The sequence below is a fragment of the Tyto alba genome, unplaced genomic scaffold (genome assembly GCF_018691265.1).
Source record: "Tyto alba isolate M040663 unplaced genomic scaffold, T.alba_DEE_v4.0 Super-Scaffold_42, whole genome shotgun sequence".
Lineage (NCBI taxonomy): Eukaryota > Metazoa > Chordata > Aves > Strigiformes > Tytonidae > Tyto > Tyto alba.
The window spans coordinates 31,736,189-31,762,814 of record NW_024881318.1 but is presented as its reverse complement, the minus strand read 5'-3'; the positions used below and the strand labels follow the sequence as shown (position 1 = coordinate 31,762,814).

The 26,626-nt window shown below is 35.1% G+C and overlaps 1 protein-coding gene across 4 annotated transcripts in view; it reads left to right on the top strand.

Moving 5' to 3' along the window:
• Positions 1-26,626, top strand: part of TNPO1 (transportin 1) — an 80,672-nt gene that overhangs the window by 46,717 nt on the left and 7,329 nt on the right. For 2 of the 4 annotated variants that reach the window (XM_042804464.1, XM_042804467.1), the window contains 17 exons: positions 890-971; positions 1,693-1,815; positions 5,357-5,475; positions 7,966-8,026; positions 8,687-8,855; positions 10,752-10,904; positions 12,040-12,265; positions 14,886-15,057; positions 16,530-16,616; positions 17,390-17,497; positions 17,699-17,857; positions 17,951-18,038; positions 19,096-19,194; positions 19,393-19,488; positions 22,363-22,438; positions 23,237-23,336; positions 24,780-24,854. In XM_042804464.1, the coding sequence (XP_042660398.1) occupies positions 890-971; positions 1,693-1,815; positions 5,357-5,475; positions 7,966-8,026; positions 8,687-8,855; positions 10,752-10,904; positions 12,040-12,265; positions 14,886-15,057; positions 16,530-16,616; positions 17,390-17,497; positions 17,699-17,857; positions 17,951-18,038; positions 19,096-19,194; positions 19,393-19,488; positions 22,363-22,438; positions 23,237-23,336; positions 24,780-24,854 (1,993 nt within the window). Of the gene's footprint in view, positions 1-889; positions 972-1,692; positions 1,816-5,356; positions 5,476-7,965; positions 8,027-8,686; positions 8,856-10,751; positions 10,905-12,039; positions 12,266-14,885; positions 15,058-16,529; positions 16,617-17,389; positions 17,498-17,695; positions 17,858-17,950; positions 18,039-19,095; positions 19,195-19,392; positions 19,489-22,362; positions 22,439-23,236; positions 23,337-24,779; positions 24,855-26,626 lie in introns of all 4 variants that reach the window. The other 2 variants (XM_042804463.1, XM_042804466.1) reach the window with 1 other exon arrangement.

Below are 26,626 nucleotides of genomic sequence, written 5' to 3'. Positions count from 1 at the left end.
CAGTTTCAAGTTTAAAGCAGGCCACCTGCTAACCCACAGCCTGGTTTCAGTTAGTGCTGAAGTATGGAAACTATTAGTAGTGTCAGTAAAATAGTTTATATTTAAATCTGTCAAGAGACAACTTTTGAACAATGTTTTATGAGACAGTCTTCCAAGAAATGTCTGAACAGAATAGAAGTTGGGAGTTACATTAATAAAAGTTCTTTAATGGATCTTGAAAGGCTTTCACAGGTAGTTTTGCCTTGTGCCTTTACTTATGGAGTTTGTGCCTTTACTTATGGAATTTGACTTCTGTATCTCTGACAATTAAAAAGACCTGTAAGTAATGGCTTTGCATGAAATGGAAGAACCAGTGCTTCATTTTGTAGTATGTTTCTAACACAGATGTTTTAGTATGTATTGGACTACAAGTATGTGTTTGTTCTAAGCTATAGCTATATTGTTGACACACTTTGATCTCACTAAACACTAAAAACATTGCAAATGCAGTTGGATACTTATCAACAAAGAAGAATGTGCTAAAATTTCACTAAGATGACTTGCATGGAATTGTTAATATCAGAGAAGATCAATAATCATACTCAAAAAGAACATCCTTACATACTGTTTGGAAGAAATATGTCAGGTTTAGTCATCCTGCTCTGGTTTTTAATAACTGAATACGTCATTTTTAAATACTTATTAGATATATCAGACTATAAGGTGGTACTTAAAATGGGGTTTAGTAATTTTTCTTGGTAATACTACAGATGTGCAGATTTGTTCCCCCTTGCCACTAGAAGATGTTTACACAGTGTCATTTGCTTCCTAATGTTTTTGATGCCTATGTACAGTTTAGAAAATGTTTTTAACTCATGAAAAATGTATATTTTAACTCTTCCATTTGTAGGTCTCATGCTGTTGCATGCGTCAATCAATTTATCATCAGCAGAACTCAAGCTCTTATGTTGCACATAGATTCTTTTATTGAGGTGGGTATGCTTTCTTGGTTGAGGGGTAAAGTCAGATTACATATCTGATTTATCAAGAGTTTTGAATTATGTTTTATAACCACCTCTACCCCTAGACTCTCCATTTCTGGTTGCCCGTTCTTAGCTTCAGTCCCCGTGGATTGAAGTTCATTCTTTATGCTTGTGCTCAGAGTTGATTAGTCTAAGCAGTCTCCAAAAAGTAGTATTTGGAAGGATTCTTCCTCTTCATAAGTAGAGGAAACTCTTGTTTCATAAAGGTGTAAAAGTAGTGGTAGCAGCCTGTCACCTGTGATGGAAAGTTCAGTGAAAGGTTAATCATGTCACTGAGTCCATCTGGGTCTCTCTGAATACTGCTACTGAACGTGGATTAGAAGGGTGGCATTATGGGTTATCTAGATTTGCTGCTGTTATGTACTGATGGAGTTTTCTGGTTCAGAATTTCATTTATGTTTAGGAAGAAAAAAATAATCCAGGAAGTACTATTCTTATGCCAGTGCTAATATTATGCAGTGTTTTGGCTATATGTACAGTACATATTGAGAGTTTGAATAGGTCATTTGCTAAACTATATGTCTTTAAGAAATAAAATGATATTCTGAGGCGTGGGGTGGGAGAGTACAGAAGTACATATTTGCATACTTTAGTATTCCAGTAACATCAAGTTAAATACAAATTGAACTACACGAACTGAGGCTTTCCAACGGGTCCTATTTTTCAACAGAATCTTTTTGCACTGGCTGGTGATGAGGAGCCTGAAGTACGCAAAAATGTTTGCCGTGCCCTGGTAATGTTGCTGGAAGTTCGAATGGATCGCCTGCTTCCTCATATGATTAGTATAGTTGAGGTGAGTCTCACTCCCCAGATTGCATACTGAAAAACCTGTCTGAGGTTGCAGAAATAATAGCAGATAAAAAGCATTCATCAGAACAGGTATGTTACTCTTGCACTTGCCTACTCTTCATTTTACTTCAAGACTGAAATTGCAAAACTTTCTTCTTAGCTAATTGCCAGCATGACGTGTCTGACAGGCAATGTATATGGCAGTTGTTTATTCTTCATTAAGTTAATTGATCCTGAAATGACCAGGATCAGCTATACTATGGAACAGCTAGGCATTGCTTGACCCCAAGTGAGAAGGTAATGTTAAAGATCTGGTGCTAGTGCTGATACTGCTACCGTTTACACATAGAAGCTGTTGTTTTTTTCAAATATGTTGACCATAATAAGGATAAGACATGTTATTTTAAATAGCTGAGATGCTCTTTGAGCTACGAATGATGTTGCTGCCCATTGCATTGAGTTGTAGAAGTTAATGTCACTTGATAGTTCCATTTCCGTTCTAGTATCAGTGCAGACTTGCCTACCAGAGGACTGATCAGTTCTTGGTTTTTTGCCTGCTTAATTATTTGAGCTGTGAGTAATTTCCATATTTCTGGGATATACTGGAAATTTCTAGGTAATGTTTATATATACTACTTGCCAGACTGGAAATATAGCTAAGATCATAATGTTTCTTATGCAGATTTCACGTGGACAAGTGGGTCATAACCCAGTGTCAAATTCCATAAGAACTATGTACAGACAACACAAAGAAGGTGCCAGGTTTTTTTTGCTCCTGTACACAGGCTTTAGAGATGCATAAAAATGAGGTGATCTTTGACAGCCTTGTCCTGCTGTCTAGTCTTCCTATATGTTGTCTGGAATTCCATGACACCAGTGTTGGCAGACATGTTCTTATATAACGTAGGACAAGCAAGGATTGTTGGTACTTGGTGGTGGGGTCTTTTTTGTTTCATTGTTTGAGAGATATGTTTTTTTTATTGAGACCAAATAAAATTTTGGAGATTATATTGTTGAAAAGTGATAACTTGTCTGGCTCTTCACCCTCCTAAGATCGGTAAGGAATTTCTGGACTTTGTAGGTAGAAAAGATGTCACCAAACAGAAAAAGATCCAAGATTGTATTCATATTGTATCTGATATTTTGCTGTTGGGAAGACTATTTTTAGGCTTACAAAAGGCAGTAGTCATTGATTTTCTGTTCTGTAACAGATAGTTTAGCCTTTTTTTTTTTTTTTTTCCAGTTTTGGGACTACTGTGTACTGTTACTGATTTCCCCAGTTCTGTATATATCCTGGTATGTGCAAATGTAATATCCCAGAACTGGCTATTGTTCAGCATTCCAATGAGTCAGGGTTTGCACTTCTGAGACTTTAGTGCCTCCAAGCTGAATGCTGCTGGTGATGGCTTCTCTAAGTGAAGGAAGTCTTAAAAGAGAGAAACTTGTAACTACATGATATTCTTTATGCTTATGGAGAATCACTTCTAAAGTAGATATAAGAATATTAAAGATCCAGTAGTGATTCTAAGAAGCCCTTGGTGGACATCATGCTTTCGAAGCAGACAGGTTTAAACTTTCTTGCCAAATCCCTGGAACATACATGAATGGCTGAGTTTGGATTTCATTAGGGTTTTTGAGCATGCACTTCCAGGTGAGCAGTGGCAGATGTTTTTTTCTTCTTTTTTTTTTGTCTGAGAACTTGATATCAGAACATGTCAGGAGTACACCATCCTACTGTTTCAGTTGTTAGATTACATTTGTATGCCCACAGAGCATATTCATCCAAACACGTCGCTCCTAAGATCTTTCCCAGTAGAAATTCTGACTTTTGCATCCTGTTGCTTTCTTCAGATAGACGTGTCTATTACTGCTCAAAGTATGTGTTCTTCTTTATACTTAGTGTATCTCTATTCTTTTCTTGATGGGTGACTTAACAAGACTAACATAACAATGTTTATGTCAGAGTACACAAAAGTGTAACGAATAATCTTCCTATGCTATTTTGTAATTTATTGTGACAAAGCAACTATTTGCATTGCTTAAAGTCAGTAAACGTTATAGCTTATCGTTAAAAGTACTTATTAAAATTTCCTATAAGAATACTGAGAAAATAAAAAATAAATAATAATTAAAAAAAAGCCTTCAGATACCTTTCCCACATTTTGCTTTGTTACTAGGCTCACTGTTGATGCTGTGATTTCCAGGCTGGGTATGCGGCTATCTTACCCCATCTTTTCAATCTACTGCTTTCTATCTTCATGGAACATATAGTATTGTACTTATAACAGATACTCAAAGAGGAAATGACAGTGTGAGGGGCATCTTCAAACAGATTACTTTTTGTTATTCTGTTTTGTCTTTATGACAGATAACAAAGCCACAACAAAACGGTAGATTTTCAAGCCCTTTGGAGAAAAATGCCAAATCTCTTAACTTAAGGTGTATTAAGGAAGCCTTGCTTGTAATGAGTAGGACATGTTTCAGATTTTCCGAGCTGCGATCTGTTGACAACCTGTCATAGAGCAGTATTTCTGTTACTGTCACTTGTTAATCACAATAGTGAATCTTTAGGAAAAGCTTGAGATTTAGTGCAATTCTGTAGTAAGGGGCGCTGCTCATGGCAAGTCTTGCATCCCTGAAGTACATAAGGATAATAAAGTTCCCCCCATTCTATTTAATTTTGAGAATAAAATGGTGTTCTGAAGCAACTGAAGAGGGATTTCTTTTGCTCTAAATCCACATATGAGGAAAGGTAGCTGTGTGGACTTCCGTGAGGTCTTCTAAAACAAATGAAAGAACCAGCTGCTTCAGAAATAAGGGCTAGCATGAAAGAATGCAGAAATTACTATTTTGGAAGTTGCAAGAATCTTTTTTGATTGTTTTTGAATCTTTTTGAATTGTTTTGGCAGTTGTGTATAAGAAACTGATGGAGCAATAGTCTACTTATACTTTTTGTTTATGCATGTATTTGATTATTTTTTTTTGAAGGAGAATTAAATTTTATTGGCAAGCTTAAAGATTTGACACTGAATCTCTGAATTACCATTCATGCTAGAAAAATGTGAGACTTTTTTTTTTTCCTGTTACGGGTTCTACCTAATTACATCCTGTCAAGTAGTCAAGATTTGGAAGGGAAGCTTTTTTATGGTACTGGAAATAAAAAGTATTTCCATCTTATTAAGGGTATAGTTGTACCTTCTTATTCAGTAGTGCAAAGGAGGAGTGAAAAATAAATTTAAAATCTATTCACAAGGAAGTGCCATATATTAACTTGGGTCTCTGCAGTTTCTTGGTAATAATGTTGTCATTTAAGTAGTGAAGAAGTTTATAATCTTAATCATCTAGCATTAAGAAAGAAGTCTCTTAGCTTATTCTCAGGATAACCTTAAGTAGTCTTTTATGTCTGTTTCGTTCCCTCATCCCAAAGAAATGAAATAGCTATGGTAGCATAGCCTGGTTTTGCAAACACTTTATAATGTTTGTATCTTCTTCTGGACACTTAAAACTTCTATCTCATACAAGTAATTTATTTATATATTGTGTAGTACATGCTTCAGAGGACCCAGGACCAAGATGAAAATGTGGCTTTGGAGGCTTGTGAGTTTTGGCTGACTTTGGCTGAACAGCCAATTTGTAAAGATGTATTATGTCGGCATCTTACTAAGTAAGTATTAAGAATTACAACTCCTATTTATTTTGAAATAGTCATCTTTCAACTTTAGTTGACTTTTCCTGGTTACTCTTACAGAGACTATATCTAGCTTGCAGTATGCTTCGAAGAATTTTCCTGTAGCTAGTACCTGTGCATAATAAAAATGGCTGTAGCACAGAGTTCGTTGAAAAGATTTCTGGGGATTTCAGACCCAGTGACCTCCAGAAGCAACCTAAACTATGTCACTGTGTGCTTCACCTCAACAGTCTGTTAAGCTTCACATGGATGCAAAGATGTGCTAACATGCACTTAAGTTCAAACAAACATCTACACATGACATTACCTGTAATATCTAGTGTACCATGAACATGTTGTCTCGACTACTGCTGATGAAAGCGTCTCCATGCAATGCTTCTATGTGCATAGTCATGCAGAGTGTTCCCTTTTTTATAAAGAACATAACAAACCAGCATGACATCACTTGAATTCAGGAATCAATTTTACATTAACTGCTACTGCAGTTTAAACTTGCAGAAAACATGTACAATGTGCTCCTTCATACTTCTGCAGCTTAATAGTAGTTTAAGTTTCAAAAAATTATCCTATACCTCAAAGGGTAGATCTTTGATTGAGTGGGAATGACCATCTGTGTTTGAGACATAAACATCTGCATGTCTGCAACAGTACTTGTAACTTCTTTCCAGACTAGTCTGAAGTCTTTCACAATGGGAAATGAATTCTTCAGTGTTCCCAGTGAATGGATACTCTTTGTTTTTATATATGCATGGAAAGCTTTTGAAATTACTAGGGCAGTTCTCTCAAGATCTTGAGTGGAAGAACAGAATCACAGACAGAAGAGATGCATTTTTCTCAGCAAAAATAAGCATTATAGATGTGAAGCAACTAAAAACAAATGAGAAAAATTTCAGGTTTTATAAGCAATTAGGAAGTAGAGGATTGAGATTAAAACACCTACTGTAGCAGTGAAGGAATAGGATTTGAAAACAGGAGAACCAATGTCATGAGAAATAATTTTCAAGTTTTAAAATCGTTTTACTTAATTCCTACTTTTGTATCTCAAAAGACAAAAGAATGATAGCACAATCCTTGAGCTTACCCACCCCCCTTCCCAACACACATGATCTTTATACTGAGAATAATGGTGGTTATTAATTAGTAGTTGATTAACAACTAGTTAATAACTTTATACAGAGAATAACAGTTAATAGCTACTAGTATGAAACCTCTTTTGGCCTACATGAACATTGATACTACAACAGCATCTTACTCAGGGTTTTTTATTTCTTTTTAAAAAGCTTTTAAATTTCCAGAAAAACAAATAAGAGTAACATTACATTTCTCTCATGATCTTTCAATGTCATGGTTGTTGGAAGCAACTTGTTTGTTGTTGAGTCTTGTTTGACTAGTGAGCTATATAAGTTTGTCAATACTTGATGACAATCTTAAATTTTTTTTATATTAAATTAAAAGTGGGACAGGATCTTCTAAAAACCTGTTCTTGGGGTATCTAACATCTTGTTCCATTTTGCCCCTGTAGGCTTTCTTATAAAATATATAGCTCCTGCATACTTCATAAAGTATGCTGCAGAAATGCCAAATAATTGGTTATAATGTGTATACTTACTGTTCCTTCAAAGTTCAGAAGGTAATGTGCCATTGCAATGCTTGCATATTATTGCTGTTCTGGTACCTTCAAAACCAATACTCCTCAGCTACAGAATAGAGATTGAGTCTGTCACTGGTACCAGGTCAGTCCATGGTCATTATTAGTTTGATTTGGCTTGTGATACAAATTTTTATGGACTTTTTTTTTTTTTTTTTTTTTTTTTTTGGTGAATGTAGCTTTATGTGAAGTATTTGGCTTTTTACCCTGAGTACTTTTTTTTTAGCTGTACATCTGTACAGTTGGAGTCCCATAGCCTTAACCAGTTTAACAGTGTAAAGTAAATCCTAATGCAGATTAGTCAAGATCTCTGCAACGTTGGGAGCTTGCATTACTGAAGTAATCACAAAAGGATAGGAGGGCTTCATGTAGTTAGGCTTCCATCTTCGAGTATTGAAGTAGAGTCTTCAGCCACAGGTAAAGTGACAAGTACTGTTGGTGAGGGCCAACTTGTTTATCATGTGTATTATGGGAGTTTAAATTCTTACTGAAAACCTTTAGACATAATTTCTGAAAAGTACTTCAGAATAAATTCATCATATGGAAGAATATGTTTTTAAAGTTTAAAACCCAGTTGTGCCACCTGGATATCCCTAGTTAAAAGTTTGTAATTTGAAATTTATACTGTTCCAGATTACAAAGTATTGATGAACCTTATGGCACGGAGCTTGGTTTGCATACTAGCTTTTGTTATCAAGCTAAGAAGTTTTTTTGTGTTTGGGAGGCTGAGGGTTACAACCAAAATTATGGACCAGGTAACTGAAAACTGGGTTGCTTTTTTATGTGTTATATTGACATGTATCAATATTTCTTTGTAGGCTGATACCGGTGCTGGTAAATGGTATGAAATATTCAGAGATCGATATTATTCTGTTGAAGGTGAGCATCAATTTCTTTTACACTGTAAGAATATCTGGTTAGCTTCTAACCTATAGATCAGAATGATTCAGATCAGAATGAGCAGATCTGGCCTATCATCTGTTCAGTGTAGCATTAGCTTTCCAGGGCAAGGTGTGCTGTTCCAAATACTCAATATGACTGCTGCCATGTTTGTTGGAAAATAGTCTGCAGGCATTCCTGCTTTCCTCCTGCCTCCTCCCACTCAACTTAAGCAGAGCTGTGATGCCCATGAACTACTGCAACGATGCAGCCTAAAAAAATTGTTCAGAATTAGTTCTAGTGCCTTCTAGATTTGAATAAACATTTTGTTTTGGTTTGTTTTTCACCACTATATTTTAGAATGTGTCAGTGTACCAGAATTTTTTTGCCACTTCTTTCTATTTCATTCCCATCAGGAGTAATTTCTTAACAAGAACTATACTTTGTGCATGAGCTTACCTCTCTTGCTTCTGTCTTCCTGTCACTTTTCTGGTGAATGCAGCAGCAGAATGAAGGAACAGTGGCATTTTTAGTTAGGTGGACAGTGCAGGTGGGATGTGAATCTTAGTTGCTTATAAAATCTTGAACTAAAACTACATTCTTAACTTCCCTGAGCAATATAGTTAGACTAGATTATCTGATAAAATATTTTGATGACAGGGGGATGTTGAAGAAGACGAAGCTATTCCAGATAGTGAACAGGACATAAGACCTCGTTTTCATCGTTCACGGACAGTGGCTCAGCAACATGAAGAAGATGGTATTGAAGATGATGATGATGATGATGATGAACTTGATGATGATGATACTATTTCTGACTGGAATTTAAGTATGTCAAAGTAATGTGTAAAATGTTTTAAAATCAAGTTACTTGCATAATACAAGAACCACAGTAAGAAGAGGACTTTATGTCGAGGAATAGTGAGGCTCTGCTTTTGAATACAAAAAGAACTATCTACTGACATAATTGGTGGATGGGGTGGTGGGGGAGTCTTTCAGATGACACTTTGACTATAGAACTGTATTGACAAAAGCTAGCCATCTGGTTTGTTTCTTATTTTGAATATGGCAGATCGAGCTACGAACATTTAGTGGATGCAATTCAACAGAACTTCTGGACTTTAGAATTTTGATTCTACAGCATAAGAAAAGTCATGTATCACCTCTTTAACTTCAGGTTTTTTTTTAAAAAAAAGCTCTTACACATTGATAGCTGGAGAAAACTTAATAATGCATTATTTTACTTTAGTCCTCCCTCTAAAATTGGTTTGTGTATTTTGTTTTGGTTTTGTTTGTTTTTTTTATCATCTGAACATGCTACTACTGACAGCCATTACTGGCAGTACATTTCTATATGAGGAATTTGCTTCTGCCCAGAATATAGTACTTTAGCTATGAAGAAAGGAGGTAGCTGTGAGGAAACTACTGTTCTTAAAGTATCTTGAAGCTTACGTTCAAACAATTTTGAGACATATCTGAATTTTTTTAATTATTATTGTTGTTGTTGTAGTTTTAGAAGAAAATATCAGTGCAAATATGCATGTTTGCATAAAGCCTCTGTTTTTAAAAAGGTATAGTTTCAGATTCATAATGCTGTTCTTGTCACTGCTGTGTGTAGAGATGACAGAATTGAATACTTATTTTCTGAAAAAGATAGCTGAAATGACAGAGGGTGCTCTGTGGTCCTTGTTTTGATAATATGGTGAGGAAGCTAAAGTTGTCCAGGAATAGTGACCTGAAAGAGAAAGAGGAGAACAGTTAAGAAATCTATCAACATATGTTGTCTGGATTTGAGAAAATTTTGATTATCTGAATATCAGAATTGTGTGCCATATTTCTTATCCAGTGTTCTATATTTGACTTCCAATTTAAACAGAGAGGAAGTGCAGCTTGACAATTAGCAGCATCACTTACTAATGAGAGCAGTTGGATCCTTAATGATGGATTAAGAAGGAACTGAGATATAATAAGCAAAAAGTGCTATATAAATTCTGTAATAAAATCATTCTTTATAAAATCACCTTAGGTTTATTTTTTCTCAACATGACACGACCACAGCAGAAAAACAGAGTAAGGATTCTGAATCATGTTTTGAAGTTGTTCCTGATTTTTCTTTTATGAATGTTTGTTTGCTAAAAACATGGGATTAACACTTTCAAGCAAATTTTGAGGTACATCATATTGGTGCATCACAAAATAGAAGTAAGGTATAAAAGCACAGAGCAGAGACCAGCAAATTCCTATCAGTCTCTAGAGTCAGATGACTTTGCCTTTTTTTTTAATTTGAGATACAGATCATGTTTGGGCGTTTCCATTTGAATCAAATGCTACTATTTTTAGGCCATTTCTCCTTTCTCCTTAGTTTTTCCAATATGTTACATTCATGTCACAGATGTTTCCTCTTCCTTAGTATTAGGCAACCTGAAAGCATGTAGTGTATATAATGTTGCAATATAATGGTGCGATTCCTGTCAGTGAATGTTTTAATATCCCAGATATATTAGTCCTCTTACTGGCTATTTAAGTGCTGCAAAACGGTCTTCCTAAGAGCTGCGGCTTTGCACCAGAGCACAGTGGATCACTGTGTATTGTAATGAAATGGAAGTATCTTTCCTTCTAATGCCCTAAGACTCCACTGGGAGCTCAAAGTTAAAATGAGAATTATACTGCCTAACTACAACTACTGGTATAATAAACCAATATTAACACTGTTAATTGCCCTCAGGGAAATGTTCTGCTGCTGCTCTAGATGTCCTAGCCAATGTATTTCGTGATGAACTTCTGCCGCACATCTTGCCCCTTTTGAAGGAATTGCTCTTCCATCCCGAATGGGTAGTTAAAGAATCTGGTATCCTTGTTCTTGGAGCTATTGCTGAAGGTAAGGTAACAGTGTGTATCGGGTTGCTGAATTTTTAATTGGTTCCAAAGCGTCTCTGTTGTTACTTCCAAGTGAATTTACTTAGGCAAACAAGTAATGTCCTAAGCTGGTTCAGTTTTGGTGATTAATCTTGACATCTACTAACTGGTGACTGCAGTTATTTAGTTTTTCATTTTCAAATCTATGCATGTTTGGGAGGCTAAATGTCTTAGATAATTTATTTCTCCCTTTCTGAACTCTGAAGCATATATTAATCGGTCTCTCACAAAATACAACTTTCATTTCATAGAAGAGGAATATTTAATAAATTTGAGCCTTACATTTTATTCAAGTGTTTTCAGAAATGGAGAAGACCACTCCTGTGACTTGAGTGCACTGAGTTGCTTTTTGTGGACGGTTTTCCAATTTAAATACGATAACTCCATTACTTTGTACTTACAGTCTGGCTTGGCTTTTTGCCTGCATTTCCAGCATCTCTGTCCCTTTTGCAAGCTGAAGGAATACATTTGGGTCCATGCCTGGATTACATCCCTTTTCCCCCAGTGCCTACTAAGCATACTTTTTTCTTTGTTATTAGAAAACTTTTTTTGTTGGTTTTGATTTCAAATCAAGCCAGGTAAAAGTTGGTACTTCTGGCAAATCTCACTGTATTACTGCCCTTGCTGACTTGAAACATATAGCTTTTACACCTGGTCAGCATTGGTATGATATTAGGAGAAAACAAGAAGAAATTTAATTTGTTAAGAAATCCTTTTTTAATGATGCCATGATTTGCTGTCACGACCAAGTCTTTCTCTACATGTTGTCTTGGTTACTCTGAGTAGACTGATGTAGGACCTCTGAGCTTTATGAACTCACATTATTTGGATATATTTGCTGTACTCCATTTAGTAAAGCAGGATTTCTGTAGGCTGGGGAAACACTGAAGTAGAAATGTAGTTGAAAATTGGGGATTTAAATGATTATTTATGTAAGGTTTCTTTTTAGGACTTAATATAAATTAGGTACACTTGCTTTTATATTGTTGAAAAATACTCCTATGTGATAAGAGAATGAAAATATGTCCCTCCTAGGAAACAAAATAATAGAACTTTTGTCAATTCTGGTACTGCAATAGCTATATTTTTTCTTCTAGGCTGCATGCAGGGTATGATTCCATATCTACCTGAGCTGATCCCTCACCTTATTCAGTGCCTCTCAGACAAAAAGGCTCTTGTGCGCTCCATTACATGCTGGACTCTTAGTCGCTATGCACACTGGGTAGTTAGTCAACCCCCAGATACATACTTGAAGCCATTAATGACTGAGTTGCTAAAGCGTATCCTGGATAGCAACAAGAGAGTACAAGAAGCTGCCTGCAGGTAAGCCAGAGCTTAAGCAAAAGGCACTATCCATGACATTGCCTTTTCTTGGGAAACTACTATTAAAATAGTTTCCCATGCTTTTATCAATGATTGCATTGCTCCATTTCTAGCTCTTAATGTATTTCTTTCTCTTTTAAATTAGAGTAGATGCAGCTTCTTCTGGAGTAGTTGCGAATTACCCTGAGTTGTAATAACATGACAAAAGTTAATTTGTATTTCTCTTGTCCAGTTTGTTTTCAGAGTATATGAATCACCAAACTAAATAATTTATTACAGTAAAAGAAATTATCTGTTTGTAAGACTTATCTATTTTTAATATGTAGTGTTTCATTGATCAGAAATCTGACTTTTTAAAATAAGGTCAATATGGATTGCAGTGGAAAACTATACTATCATTGGATTACTGATGTTGTTTATATTTAGATCAGGATCACCAAAACATTTGGATTATGATTATTTTAAGGGATCTTCTCTTCCTCTTGAAGGGAGATCCTGGGAGATAATATTCCCTTCTCCCACTTCTCTGCTGATATTTTAATAAATAAATAAATAAATGGCTCCATTAATGGACACACCATTAATGGAATGGGAATGGGTGCACCTCTTGTGCAGGAAGCTCATCAAATAACGCTTTTATACATCAGTTTGTGTGGGGCAAGAGTGTATACAGCAGACTGCCAAGAAGGTTTTTTCATAAAACAGAGTTAGATCTACATCTGGTTGTATTCTTATCACTTTAAACATGCAGTTTTTTTAGAGTAGTAGTGTTGCTGTTGTTATTATTATTACTACTACTACTATTATTATTATTACACCCCCACCCACAAATATCAGTAGTGCTTAAGGACAGAGTTGAGGTCAAAGATCTTGTACCAAGCTTTGCACAAAGTGGGAAGATGTATCCTTGCCTGAGAACAGTTATGATGAATTTAATGAAATACAGTTGGTAAGATTTTAGTATTAAACACTGTTTCCTTTTTGTTTCTAAACCTTTTTAGTCATTGGCCTTGCAGATTTGCTGGGCTTGCTCTGTCCTGTCTTTTCATAACAATAGTCTGTTGTTCCTTCCTAAATGAGCAGAAAAATGGTGATATAAGACTACTTGCTTCCCGCATTTTTACATCCAAGAAATTAGATTATGTATAGATTCTATTAAAAAAAAAAAAAAAAAAAAGAAACCAACCAACGAACAAACAAACAGAAAAAAACAACAAACCCCAAACCAAATAAACAAAAACCCCACACTTTTGTCTTTTGTTCATGGTTGAAACGTGCATGTAGTTGAACAGAGCAGTGTTGCAGTTACTAGAGTCATGCAGGGTGTATGAAGGAAGTGCAATGGGCAGTGGAAACTGTTAAAGTAATAAGGAAGTGATAAAATGGAAATACTAAAAAAAAATTCACCTGATTTTTATTTTACTTAAAATTCAATATCAAATTTATAGTGTGTTTTGAAATGCTTTCTTTAGAGCAGAGATTCATTAAGATTATCATTGCAGGTAAAAAATGAACTGTCTGGGAAACTCCACTTTAAGGAAAATGTAGAACAGTTACAAATCAAAACATACTTACTAGCTTTCTAAATTGCAAGGAGATACAACAGTCCTTCTTGGAGAGGAGCAATAAGCTGCATCCCTACAGTGAATAGTTGCACAGATAGCTAATGTTTACCAAATTGAAAATTGATCATAGGATAATGTATGTTTTCGTCACTAACTTCTGTACCATAGCAGATATCTATAGCAGATATCTAACATTCATTTCAGTACTATTGAGAAACTGCTCCTTTAGTTGGTGACACCCAAAAAGGTTATTTTACTGAAACATGTTTTCCTGCTCACATTATATGCCTTTCTGAAATAATACTTCATAATAATATAATAGTGCTCACAGTTGCATTGTGTTAAGAAAAAGGCATTTCTGTATTTGGTAGCATGCTAGTAGGGGATTGTTCACCTCATGTGGTGATGCATGTATTTTTAGTGCAGAGACAGGCTAATAATAATCTTGTTGACATAAGTTAGGCCAGTAAATCTTCGATAGCTCATAATTTTTTCCTTTCCTTAATGTTCCTATGAAGCAGTGTGTCTGGTGAGGGGTGTGTGTTATTTGTTTTGGGTGGGTTTTTTTAGTGCTGCTTTTCAAACACTCGACAGACAACCTGAAAAGTTTCCATGATGCTGTGATGTGTGCTTTGACCAAGACTGGCTAAAATTGTTCATGCCCTGTCTTTGCTTTTAGTTTTCTGTGTCTTTCTGTACCTGTTTTTCTATTTAGTGAACTGCTGAGAATGCAAACTGACACTGGTGTTGTATTAGCACAACGTTAGGGCTCCTAGGTGCAGCTACAGCATACATTAAAGACAGTGGGCCATTTTGAATTTAAGTAAACACCCTTTGTTACAATTCTTACTGTTTCAGTTAGTATATTGTAACTTGTGTACAGCAATGCTTTTTTCAGTGGGGGCTTCCTGTGTACACATAATGGGGTTTACAGCAATATTTTTAAATTTTGTTCATCACAATGCAAGAGCAGAAATGCATAGTGTGGGGTATGTTGGGGTTGTCTTGTTTTGTTTTTTCCAAGATACTAACTGACCTGGCTTTTTGTCTCTCAGTGCCTTTGCTACTCTAGAAGAGGAGGCTTGTACAGAGCTTGTTCCTTATCTTGCATATATACTTGACACTTTGGTCTTCGCATTTAGTAAATACCAGCATAAAAACCTGCTCATTCTTTATGATGCCATAGGAACCCTAGCAGATTCTGTAGGACATCATCTAAATAAACCAGTGAGTATACCTTCTGTTATGTAGAAGCACTCATCATAATTGAAAAACTGGCTCACTATTTTGTAGTGTGCTTTACATGTTATAAAACAGAAATGCTGATATTTCTGTGTAGGTCTCAATACTAAGTATTTACAGGTAAAACACATAGGCTGCATGTAATTTTCCCACTACACAAATATTTGCCATTCTGAATAAATGATTGTGTGTGTGGTGGCTTGTGAAATGTGCTTCTCATTTTTCTCACACTCAGAATTTTTTGGGTCAGAGGAGATACATATGTCAATATAGACATGAAATGGGACTTTAGTGAAATTGGTGGAATGTGTGTTTTAATTTCTAATGACCACACTTTTTTTGTAACCTCTTTAAGTATAGCTAAGCTTCTCTGTGTGTCTCTTTCCAATGTACTGGAGCACATCATCACTAGAAATTGCTTTATCAGAGATTGAGACAGGCATTCATTATATATATATTAAAACACAGAATCCTCTGGACAAAGTACAGATAACATAGGCAAATATAGTGGGAGGAGGGGTTAGTGTGCATATATTAATAGAATATGCATACATGTCACATGTGCATCTTATGATTGCTATTAAAATTTGTTTTATATATATATATATAGTGCTTCACATGATATAGAAACACTAGAATAAAACAATTTGAGTTGTTTTTATGTCATTTTACTTGCAATCTGAGACCCCACACGATCAAAGGACCTCTTTTTCAGTCTCTCTTTGGCTATCTTGACATTTGACAGTGCCAAGAGGAAGCTAAATGGGATCTTGTGATGATGGTGGGACTTTCTTCAGTCACTTAAAATTTTGTATCTTTGGACATAACATTATCTGACGGCATCTGTTGGCTCTTTATATACCTTCTGAGAGCAGCAGCATTATAGGGATGCCTTGCTCAATGTCCCTGTGACTATGGCAGTGCAGTGGCAGGGAAAATGCAACAGCTTCATGCAGAAGGGGTAAGTGCATCCTTCTGGAAGGATAGGAAATTACTTTCTTCATCAGTGGCTAGTTGTTTGAGGAAGAATTTTCAGGAAGTTGGGAGGCATAGAGCTGCAGCATCAGGGCAATGGGAAATGGTTGAGAAAAGCAGGTGGCAGATGCACAGCCAGATTGCATTGCTAGTAAAAACATATTCCATAGGCCATGAGGCAGTCATATAGATTTGTAACAACCCAGGCAGCTAGGCTGAAACCAAACCTGGAGGAAAAGATTAATTCTGTAAAGGTTCTTCTGTGCTTCATCAAAAAATCTTAAAACACATATTGTAAATTCTAATATTAAACTACTTCTACTTATTGCAACAAAGATTGAATAACAGTACATCTGAGGTTTTTTGCTGAAAAAGCAGGAGATATATATATATCAGTTCTTAATGCATTCATTTTCTAGCTTTTAAATAAAATAATATTCAGTGAATTGATTCAGCAGCTGATGCATTTTCATCCTAAACAGGAATATATTCAGATGCTAATGCCTCCATTAATCCAGAAGTGGAACATGTTGAAGGATGAAGATAAAGATCTTTTCCCTTTATTAGAGGTAAATGTTAAAATTTGAATTTTTTAATCAACTTATTTTAGGAATTACACTTTACTAAAGATGGTCCTACTAGGAAACATGACTATAAAAGCTGATAGTGTTAGGTATTTCCCGTTACGGAGAAAATATTCTGACTGCAGTAAGAAAATGTTGTGACTGAGGAAATGGCATTAAGTTTAGCAGAAATCTTTTAGATTTTTTTTTTCCCTGCCATTCTGGAGTGTTTTCTTTAATTGGCTTCTTTTAGGAAAAAAAAAAAAAATGCTCCATCCTTCTTTTATTCTTGTCTTCTCTCCTCTTGCTCTCCCTTCATCCCTTCATTAAAACTATTGTCAGACAAGCTGAAGGTATGAACCAGACCATGCAATTTATTCTCTGTACTTTCTGAGTGTGAAGCAGTAAAGCACCTCTAGAAAAATTAGTTTAATTACTCTTAAGTTGTGTTAGGGCTTGTACATGGTGAAGATACTGAAGCTTAGTGTAAGTGCTGGCTGAATTATCATAGCTGGTTTTGTATAGACTTTCTTGGCTACCTCTAAGAAGATATTGCTGCTGAGAAATTTTCTCAACTGGCATGCATAGGAGAGAGTAAGAACTTGCTTATAGTTGCCTTGACTCAGCTAATTGGTAATGCCTTTCTAGTTTGTGTTTACTTAATCAGCTACTTGTGGATGTACTTAAAATGCTGATGCCTTTTAACTTATCTCTCCCAGGCAAAAGGCACTTGAGGGATTTGAGGAAAGGTAGTGACTGTTATTTTTTTTTAATTCTAGTGCCTGTCGTCAGTTGCTACTGCCTTGCAATCTGGCTTTCTTCCATACTGTGAACCTGTGTACCAGCGTTGTGTAAATCTGGTGCAGAAGACCCTTGCACAAGCCATGGTATTTTTCTATTTTATTCCAATGTTTTCAGAATAAATCCTTAAACCAATGTATTAACTATGTCAAGTTATGGGTTTGCAGGGAGATTTATAGCATAACCGCCAATATCTAAATGAAGGTGCAGTTCTGAAACTTCTTTTTAATGCATACCCCTGAGAAAATCTAATACTCATTTTGAAAATGCACACTTATTTGTTGCAGTTGCATAATGCTCAGCCAGACCAATATGAGGCTCCAGATAAAGATTTCATGATTGTGGCTCTTGATTTACTCAGTGGTTTAGCTGAAGGACTTGGAGGCAACATTGAACAGCTAGTGGCTCGCAGCAATATCCTGACATTAATGTACCAGTGCATGCAGGTGAGATGAGTAACCTGTCTGATCCAAGGATTTTCTTTCTTCAGAGAATCAGAAACACTTCTGGAACTGTAATATTTTTCTTCCTCTCTTTAGGATAAAATGCCTGAGGTACGGCAGAGTTCTTTTGCATTGTTAGGTGATCTGACAAAGGCGTGTTTTCAACATGTTAAGCCTTGCATTGGTATGTTTCTTTTACATATTAAACAATTAACTTGTTTTGCAAATTGTTGAGAGGCTGGTTTAGCCATTGTTAAGCTCCTTTTTCTGTGGGTTGCCTTTTCATGGTGTTGTGAGTTTTCATTTTTCTTTATCAGCAAGGGCCTGTGGTCTTTTCTGCTTCAAATTTTGTGTTTAAAAGACATGTTCTTATTTTTGTAGTCAGTGCAAAAGTTCAATTTTGTCCTTGATTTTTATAATGTAACAAACTACCTGTTGTGCTGAAATACAGCAAAACAGATGTACTTAGACTTCAATAAGAATAGTTGCTTAATTTGAATTCTTGAATTTATAGCTTTTTTTGTTGTAGTAGAATTTATTGTTACATAAAATTATGTGCAAATACATCAAAATTAGAAAACTTGGCTAGAGGGGGTCAGGTTTGGTTTGGGTTTTTGCTTTGGCTTTGATTTCAGTAAGGAAGTAGCATCAGTTATACACTTACATGATAATTACTGTTTCTTCCCACAGATGCACACTTAACTTGCGAAATGAATGCTTCGATAGGCCTGGAATTTAAGATTTATTTGGCAGATGTTATAATTACTTTTAACTAATTTTTTCTTAAAATTTAATCAAATATGTAATTGCCTTCTAGGCTTCATTTGTTTTTTCAAGCGTAGATGAATATGTAGCTATGCAGGTGATTTCAGGGTTGTTCAACTACATTATAAATTACGTGTAGCTGTGCTTTTCTTCTCACTTCTTCCCCTCTCTTCCCCTGCCTCTGGCAAGGAAAGCAGAGAAAAAAGGTTTTTAGTAATGTAAAGATAAAGCCTATTAGAAACATTTTAAAATCATAATTTGAAAAGATTTGCATTGATCTGCTTAGGTTCTAAAATCCAGGTTAATCTCATATATAGCAGAAATATAGCTCTTATTAATTCACATGTAACATTTTCCAAGCATTTCAATAGGCTTACCTGATTTTTTTTTTAAGTCCTTTTTTTCCCTGTGATCTTACAATAACAGGACAATAGAGTTATTTGTGTGATGAAATTTTAAAATGTTGTTTTTTCTAGCCGATTTCATGCCAATTTTGGGAACCAACCTAAACCCTGAATTCATTTCTGTGTGTAACAATGCCACCTGGGCAATTGGAGAAATCTCCATCCAGATGGGTAAGATTTATTGTTTTCTTTGAATCATTGCACATTTAGAATGGTGGGTTTTGGTTGGTTTTTAGTGATACTTTCATGTTAAAATTTAAATTAAATTTATATTCTTGTCCTTGTTAGCAAGTTCAGTGTATCTGATCTATTTAGATTATGTATATTAATGGTCATTTTCCTCTGAATCTTTTTTTTTGGCTGTTTCAGGTATAGAGATGCAGCCTTATATTCCAATGGTGTTGCACCAGCTTGTAGAAATAATTAACAGACCCAACACACCAAAGACGTTGTTAGAGAACACAGGTACCCAAAAACTGAACCATATATGGTGAAGGGAATTAGACATTTTTTATAATTTTAAAAATTGCATAGGGGAACCACACCAGAACTAATTTTATTGCTATGTATTTGTCTTTTATAAGCAAAAGCAACTCTGTTTTGCAGAAGCTCTTACAAGTCTCAGTCTTGCAGCAAACCATCTATCATATATCTAGATTCTTAAAGTTATTGCTTTCTCACTTTTATAACATTTATTACATTTATTTATCATCTGTTTTATTAAGTATCTGGTTTTATTTATGTATTCAATATGACAAATGTATGCAGTAACACTTAAAGACTTAGTTCACACTGATTTTAATATATGCATGTCCTTACATGTGTGTACTGTATATATATGTCTAGTGTTTGAAACAAATGTGATTGGCATTTATAAAACAAATAATGAATTATTTGAATTTACAAAAACCACACTCTTCTTTAAGATAAACTTATAATGTCATACACTAAAATCTAGATCTGTGATGGCAGCTTTACCACAACATAACTGAAACTATGTGTAACTTATATTACCTGGTCCCTTCATAACAGATTTTTGAAAAGAATCTAATAATGGCATGCATGTTTTATGTTCTGGCCCACAGCTTTGCCTTCCAAATTGGGAGCAATCCCTAAATGCCTTACTTAATTGGAATTTCTGAGGCTTGTTTCTTTTGCATTTATAGAGGGCACGTTCTGGTATGAAAAGCACCTTCCATACTTCTGCAAATCTTTGTTAATAATTTGACAGGTTTCTGTTTTACTATTTTATTAACTGAGAATATCTTTTTCTTTTTTTTTTTTTTCCTGTTTGAAAACTGTCTTGTAAGAAAATGACGGTTTAGTCATTATACCTGACACGATTGAAAGTGATGCAAATTCAATGGTACAGTTGTATTTTTGAGCTAAGAAAGAGATAAATTGGAGAGAGATTTTCAATGCATATTTTTCCTCTGGTATTCTCTAAACTTAAAAGGTGCACTTTCATTGCTCCCCTCCCCCTACCCACATTTAGTATGGAAGGTGAACTTGAAAATTACCTAGTTCTCTGGAATATTATAGGTACTACTTTTTGAAAAGAGAATTTTGGAGCAAATACCTTCTTGTGAAACATACCATGAAATAGTATAGCCATATAAATTTGCTTTCCCCTCCCCCTGCCCTGACACCCTTCCTCTGCACTGATGGATGTGTAATACCCATAACTGAGAGGCATCCAGTGCTTAAATGTTTGCTTCTATCATTGTTAGAGAAATTTTGGAAGCATCCAAAACACTGACTCTTTTTTTTATTCTCTTAATAGTTACTTTAAATGTGGATGCATAACTGCAAATAAATGTTGAGTGTGTTGTACTTATAAGTTTGTTGTGGGATATTTTGCTGCCTGCCACTAGTATATGCAAGAATATTACTGTTTTCTGCTTTAGTTTGCTATATAATGAGCTATGAAAACACTTCTGCTATGGAAATGTGAGACCACCTTAAATAAAAGTAATCGTATAGAAAATAACCAGTACATGACAAAAAGCTGAGCTTTGATGAAGATTACTTCTCCTTGTACAAACTGTAGTTGTGAGAATTTACAGACAAAACTTAAAAGTGTATTTTCATTTGAAAGTAGCACTTCATTTGCAGTTCTATAATTTAGATGTGCCAAAAATTTTAGACACTGCATACTGAAATTGAGTAACACCAGGGCAAAACAGTACGTTAACAGTGAGCTGCAGCTTTTATGGAATGAATATTTTTCAAACGCTAGTATATCCTACACCAAACTTTTCTTGGAAAAAGCATCATCTGCTTTATTGCATGTTTCATGAAACTGTTCACAAATGCCTGTTAATTAGAGTGTTGCATAGTTTGTCCCTTGAACATAGGTTTCCTTTCTCTGCTTCATATAAAACTGCTGGATTTTAGTATTATTCATGTATTTTGCTTCAAGTAATCCTGATACATTATTCCCCACCCTCTCCTTTTTCTAAAGATTAATCTTTTGTGAGTTGAGCAAACACCATTAAAACACATTTGCATAATGGTATTTTCTTCACTCTGTCCCTCGGAACAAAGGACCAAGTTACCTAATCATTTGATGAAGCAATTTTGCCTTTCATGTGTCCTTATGCCTTGGTATCAGTAGTCAAGATTCTTATACGACTTCCATGAGGAAGTCTTTTGTGAACAGGAGAAATATTGGGATTAAAGAATTAATGTTCTGCAGACAGTTGCTGTGAGTTAGCAACTACTTTAAATTAAATTCTCTAAGAGATTATGAAGTAGACAGATATTTGGTGCTCTTTGAGAAGTGTTTATTTAGCACATTTAGGTAGACCACCATATTTTTCAATGTAGAAGTATTTTTAAATATTTTTTTACTGATAGAGTATATTTATTAAAATCTGGAATTCTAAATATTGAAAAAAAAATGTTTAGAATACTTCATACTAAAACTGAAAATTATTAATTCCTTTTTATCAAGAGTATCCATAATAGTACATTTGAATAAAAACTTCAAAATATACGTTAGGTAAATTTACTGTAAGAGGTTACTTGGAAGAGGTCAGAATGATTGCTTACATCAGAAAGCCTTTGGATTTTAAATTGTGTTTTTGGTGTTCTCTCATTTACTTCTTTAATTTTTCTTTTACCCTGGAGAGTATACCATATATGTTGCTGCCTCTTACTTAGGGGGTGGTAATAAACAACACTGGTGAAATCTTATGTTTATTATCATACACGGATTCTGTTGGTTTCTGTTTCTGAGTTATTTGTTGTTTTTTCTTTATTTTTTCTCCTCCCCCCTCATTTGCTCATGTCTTGGTTGGCGTTTGGTGGTGTATAACCGTGATTGCGTTACCTTAGCAATAACAATTGGTCGTCTTGGTTACGTTTGTCCTCAAGAGGTGGCCCCCATGCTACAGCAGTTTATAAGACCCTGGTGTGTATTATTCAATCTTTTTTTTTAATTCATTTTTCTTCACTCTCTTTCTTTCTTTCTTCTCTCTATCTCACTTTTAGATATATTTTCAGTTGGTTACAAAATCTCAATCCTTAATCATTGCCAACCATGTGACTAATCTTGTCCTATCAGGTTTGTGAGTTTTTAGTAGCACCGTCATGTATTCTTTATGTTGTGGCTAACGACTAATTTATGCATGGGATAAGATTGTCACATGCTTGCTGTGTTAAAGCTTGACTATGAAAGAGCATTTTAAAATCCACCAGAATGATAATACAACGCATGCAAATACTGTAAAACTTAAACCGTGCATTACTTTACTTAAAATTCAGTCTGAGGCTTGAATTGCTGTAAGGAATATATGTTTATAGATTTGTTATGTATAAAATAGCTTGCTTGCTGCTGTAAAAGTTAAATAACTGTTCTGTAAGTGGTATCTGACATAATTCATACTGTGATAGTATTATATGTTCCGCTTCTAATAATGATAGTTTATATAAGTATTTCAGATACATGTTTCTTTTGTATTTAATGGAATACAGGTCACACTTCCTAAGTGTACATAGTGCAACAGGAGAACAGCATTCTGGAGATGATGCCTAATGGGAATATATGCTAGTAAAGACTGTGTGCAACAAGTGTTTTTCTAAGTGTTCAAAATAGTGTTTCAGATCATCTTATCAGTGTGACTTATTCCATCAAATACTGTCATCTAGTTCTGACTTGATTGAAGAAGAAGTAATAGAGTTAGCTGAATTTTGCTCTCCAACTTGCTAGGTGCACCTCTCTGCGAAACATAAGAGACAATGAGGAAAAGGATTCAGCATTCCGTGGGATATGTACCATGATCTCGGTCAACCCCAGTGGAGTAGTCCAAGTAAGATACCTGAATAGATCTTAACTTCTTTTCTTTACTCACGTGAAATTTAGTGAAACCTGTATATGAACTACCAAAAAGTTTAGCCTCACGTGATTCCCTGTAGTATGTTTTGTAGCTTTATGTTGGGGTCACAAAGGCCAAAATGTTTATATTACAAATGGTGAATATCAGGACCCTTCAGTAATTATCACCTAGCAAAGGAAAGGAGAAGAGTATTGTTAAATTCAGTTTTTGTCTTTTACTTACCAAGTACATGTAAATAAATGAACTTTGATTAAAATAACTATTTTGGTACTTCTGTCAAGTTGTAGTCAGGATCTGTATGACGATACAAGGCAAAAGTTGACATATGTAAACCTATTTTCCAAATGTAACCTAGGCTTTTAAAACAATAAACAAAACAAAAACAGTAACCACCCCTTCATTCTTAAAACTTGGGTAGGGAAGATTCTGTTTCAACTTTGGATATACTGCTTAAATAGTCAATTTGACAAGGAACATGCATTGCTTTAAAAAAAATGGTACATCTGAAGAATAGATTATGATTTGCTCTTTAGTCTCCACACCTCCAAAGTAAAGCTGTACCAATGTAGTATTTTATAAGAGGAAAATAAAGGTGATTTTCCCTCTCTTCTGTCTAGAATTATTCTTCCTGAAACACAAGAATTGAGCTTTGACCTTGTTTTGAAATGTTCAGTTCATTTCACTTATGCCTTATTCTATACTCAGCATTTCCCTCTTCTGCCCTCCATTTGTTCTTTCACATAGTTTAAGGGAAGGGGATAATTAAAGACTCTCTTCATTATCCCATCTCTTCCTCACTGTAGTTCTTATCCTGCTCGGGTCCTGCCCAAAAAAATGTGCATTATCAACTTAATAATTAAACACAGATGTTTTAATGATGTAGTAGAAGGTATGCATCACAGCAGATGAACAAAATACAGGAATTTTGGGGTGGCTTTAGTTTTGAACCTGTATGATAAATATTCTGTGTGTCCCAGAAAAGACTTCTGTCTCTGCTTAAAGAAATAAAACAGCTTTTTAACCCAGTTGGAAGTGCGTGAGAGACCCAGTGTTGTGACTGGGGTCTTGAGCTTGCTAAGGTGATTGGTTCTTGAACCTGGTATGTGTACTAAAAGAATTAATGTTAGACAACTGTGGTGTGGGAGAAGGGAGTTGGTTTTTTAAAACTGGGGTTTTTTTAATCAAAAACCTGATGAAATAAAGCTATTCCTACACTTAGCTGTTTCTATTTCTGAACACTTAGGCGTAAAATAACTTACCATTATTGTCTGAATTAACTGGAAAAAAGAAGATAACAACAAAAGCTGATGTGAATTAGGATTAAAGACCCTGCATAGGACATATAATGAACATCAGGCATTGTTTTCAGACCTATAAATTGAGGTTTCTAACCTATGTGATTGTTTAATCTTATAGGACTTTATTTTTTTTTGTGATGCTGTTGCATCGTGGATTAGCCCAAAAGATGATCTCCGAGACATGTTCTGTAAGGTAAGGCTTCTAATATAACAGCATATCCTAACAGTGATTGTTTTGGATCCTCTGTTTCTTGCTTTCTGTTCCTACTGTTAGCACTTACTGTATTTGTGGTCACAGAGACTTTTTTGCAAGGTCATATATTTTCAGACAAAACAACATAAAAATCCTGAATTTTTTAACTTGTATTTTCTTATATGCATTTGGGTTATCCCAAACTTTCTTTAACAATATTTAAAAATTAGCTTGATCTTATTTGAAGGGGTGATCATCCTCAGAGAGCTTTTCATAATGTCCAGCTTGCTATGTTTTGCCTGAATTTGGAAGAACAGGGGTTTCATACCACATTTTAAGATTTTTTTCTAGAAAATGAGCTTTGTATGGTTCAAGACTTTTTTTGCCATGAAAATGCCTACTTTATTTTGGAGAAATATCTAGAAAATTGCAAATTAAAAGTATTCCAGTGGTGTCCTGATCTGTCTTTCTTACTTCTGCTGAAAATAAATTTCTGGGATTGCTTAATCTTCCTCAGAATCCCTCTTGGATGAGCAAATTTCAAGAAACTAACATACAGTTATACCCAAGAATACATCCCTAAACAAAGTGTCAATATAATTTAAGCAAAAAGACTGTTTGCCTTGAGTAAAATAAGCACAAAACCCCCACCCAGAATGTGATATGTTGTATTTTGGCACTAGTGTCTTGGATTAAAAAAATAAAATAAAATAAACTTACTTCAGTTTGACAAAACAGGTGCCTTTGCTGTTCAGTAATGTGGCTCCCCTCATAAATGTAAAGTGGAATCTCTGCTTTTAGGAAGGATGTACGTCAAAAGTTCCTGATGATCTTCTTAAAGCAAAAACTGAGCATATTCCTAAGTACTTGCTAGGATCGTGGGTCAGTATTGGCACTTTTTCTTCAAGTAATGCCATGTGTGATAATCGGAACAGAAGCTAGAACTTTTTTATCCCATCTTTAAGAGCAAGGACAGAAATCTTACTGTCCGAGTTAGCCTCTCGGATAACTGGTCTCCTCCAAAGGAGCATGGTGTCCAGGAAGCACACAGCTGTCTTGCATCAGCAGAAAGAAACTGCAAATACTTACAAGCTTAAAAGAAAGTCCAGGATGCTGTCTGTGATGGTTGTCCAAAGCAGTGTCAGTGCATGTTTCTGCACTGGTCCTTCAGAACTGAATACTTGCTTCAGTAAGTTAGGTTCCTCTTTTTCAGATTCTTTCCAAGTTATCCATGTGGGATCTAATGCATTTAAATTGGACTCACTGGTTCTTGGTCACTTGACATAAGGACATCCTTGCTTTTTAAAGTGTATTCTTCTGTGCTTTTTGCTATGCAAGAGAGGAGACCTAGATTTCTTCAAGTGATGTCATACATGATTTTTACATTTCTTCCTCATGAATATGTGATTGCTGCAGTCCAGTTAGATGTTTTTTCAACAATAATTATCCTTTCAGATATAATGGGGAAAAAATGGATTGTCCAGTATTTCTCTTTTTTTTGTTTTGATTTGTTTTTTAGCACTGGAGCTAAACACTACTAGAAATTGACAGGTACTCATTCTGTCAAATACTGGCTGCAGTTGTGGGTCAGATTTCTTCTTATAACATATTACACATTTTTAAAAGAAATATGAATACAGTAACCTTAATGTATATAAATTGTGTCAATTGATAAAATGCGTAGCATTCTGAAATGGCCTAACTCAAGTTTGTAAGTCACCTTACTCATTAAAAATACAGAGAGGTATACACACACTAATTTGTGTGGGTAG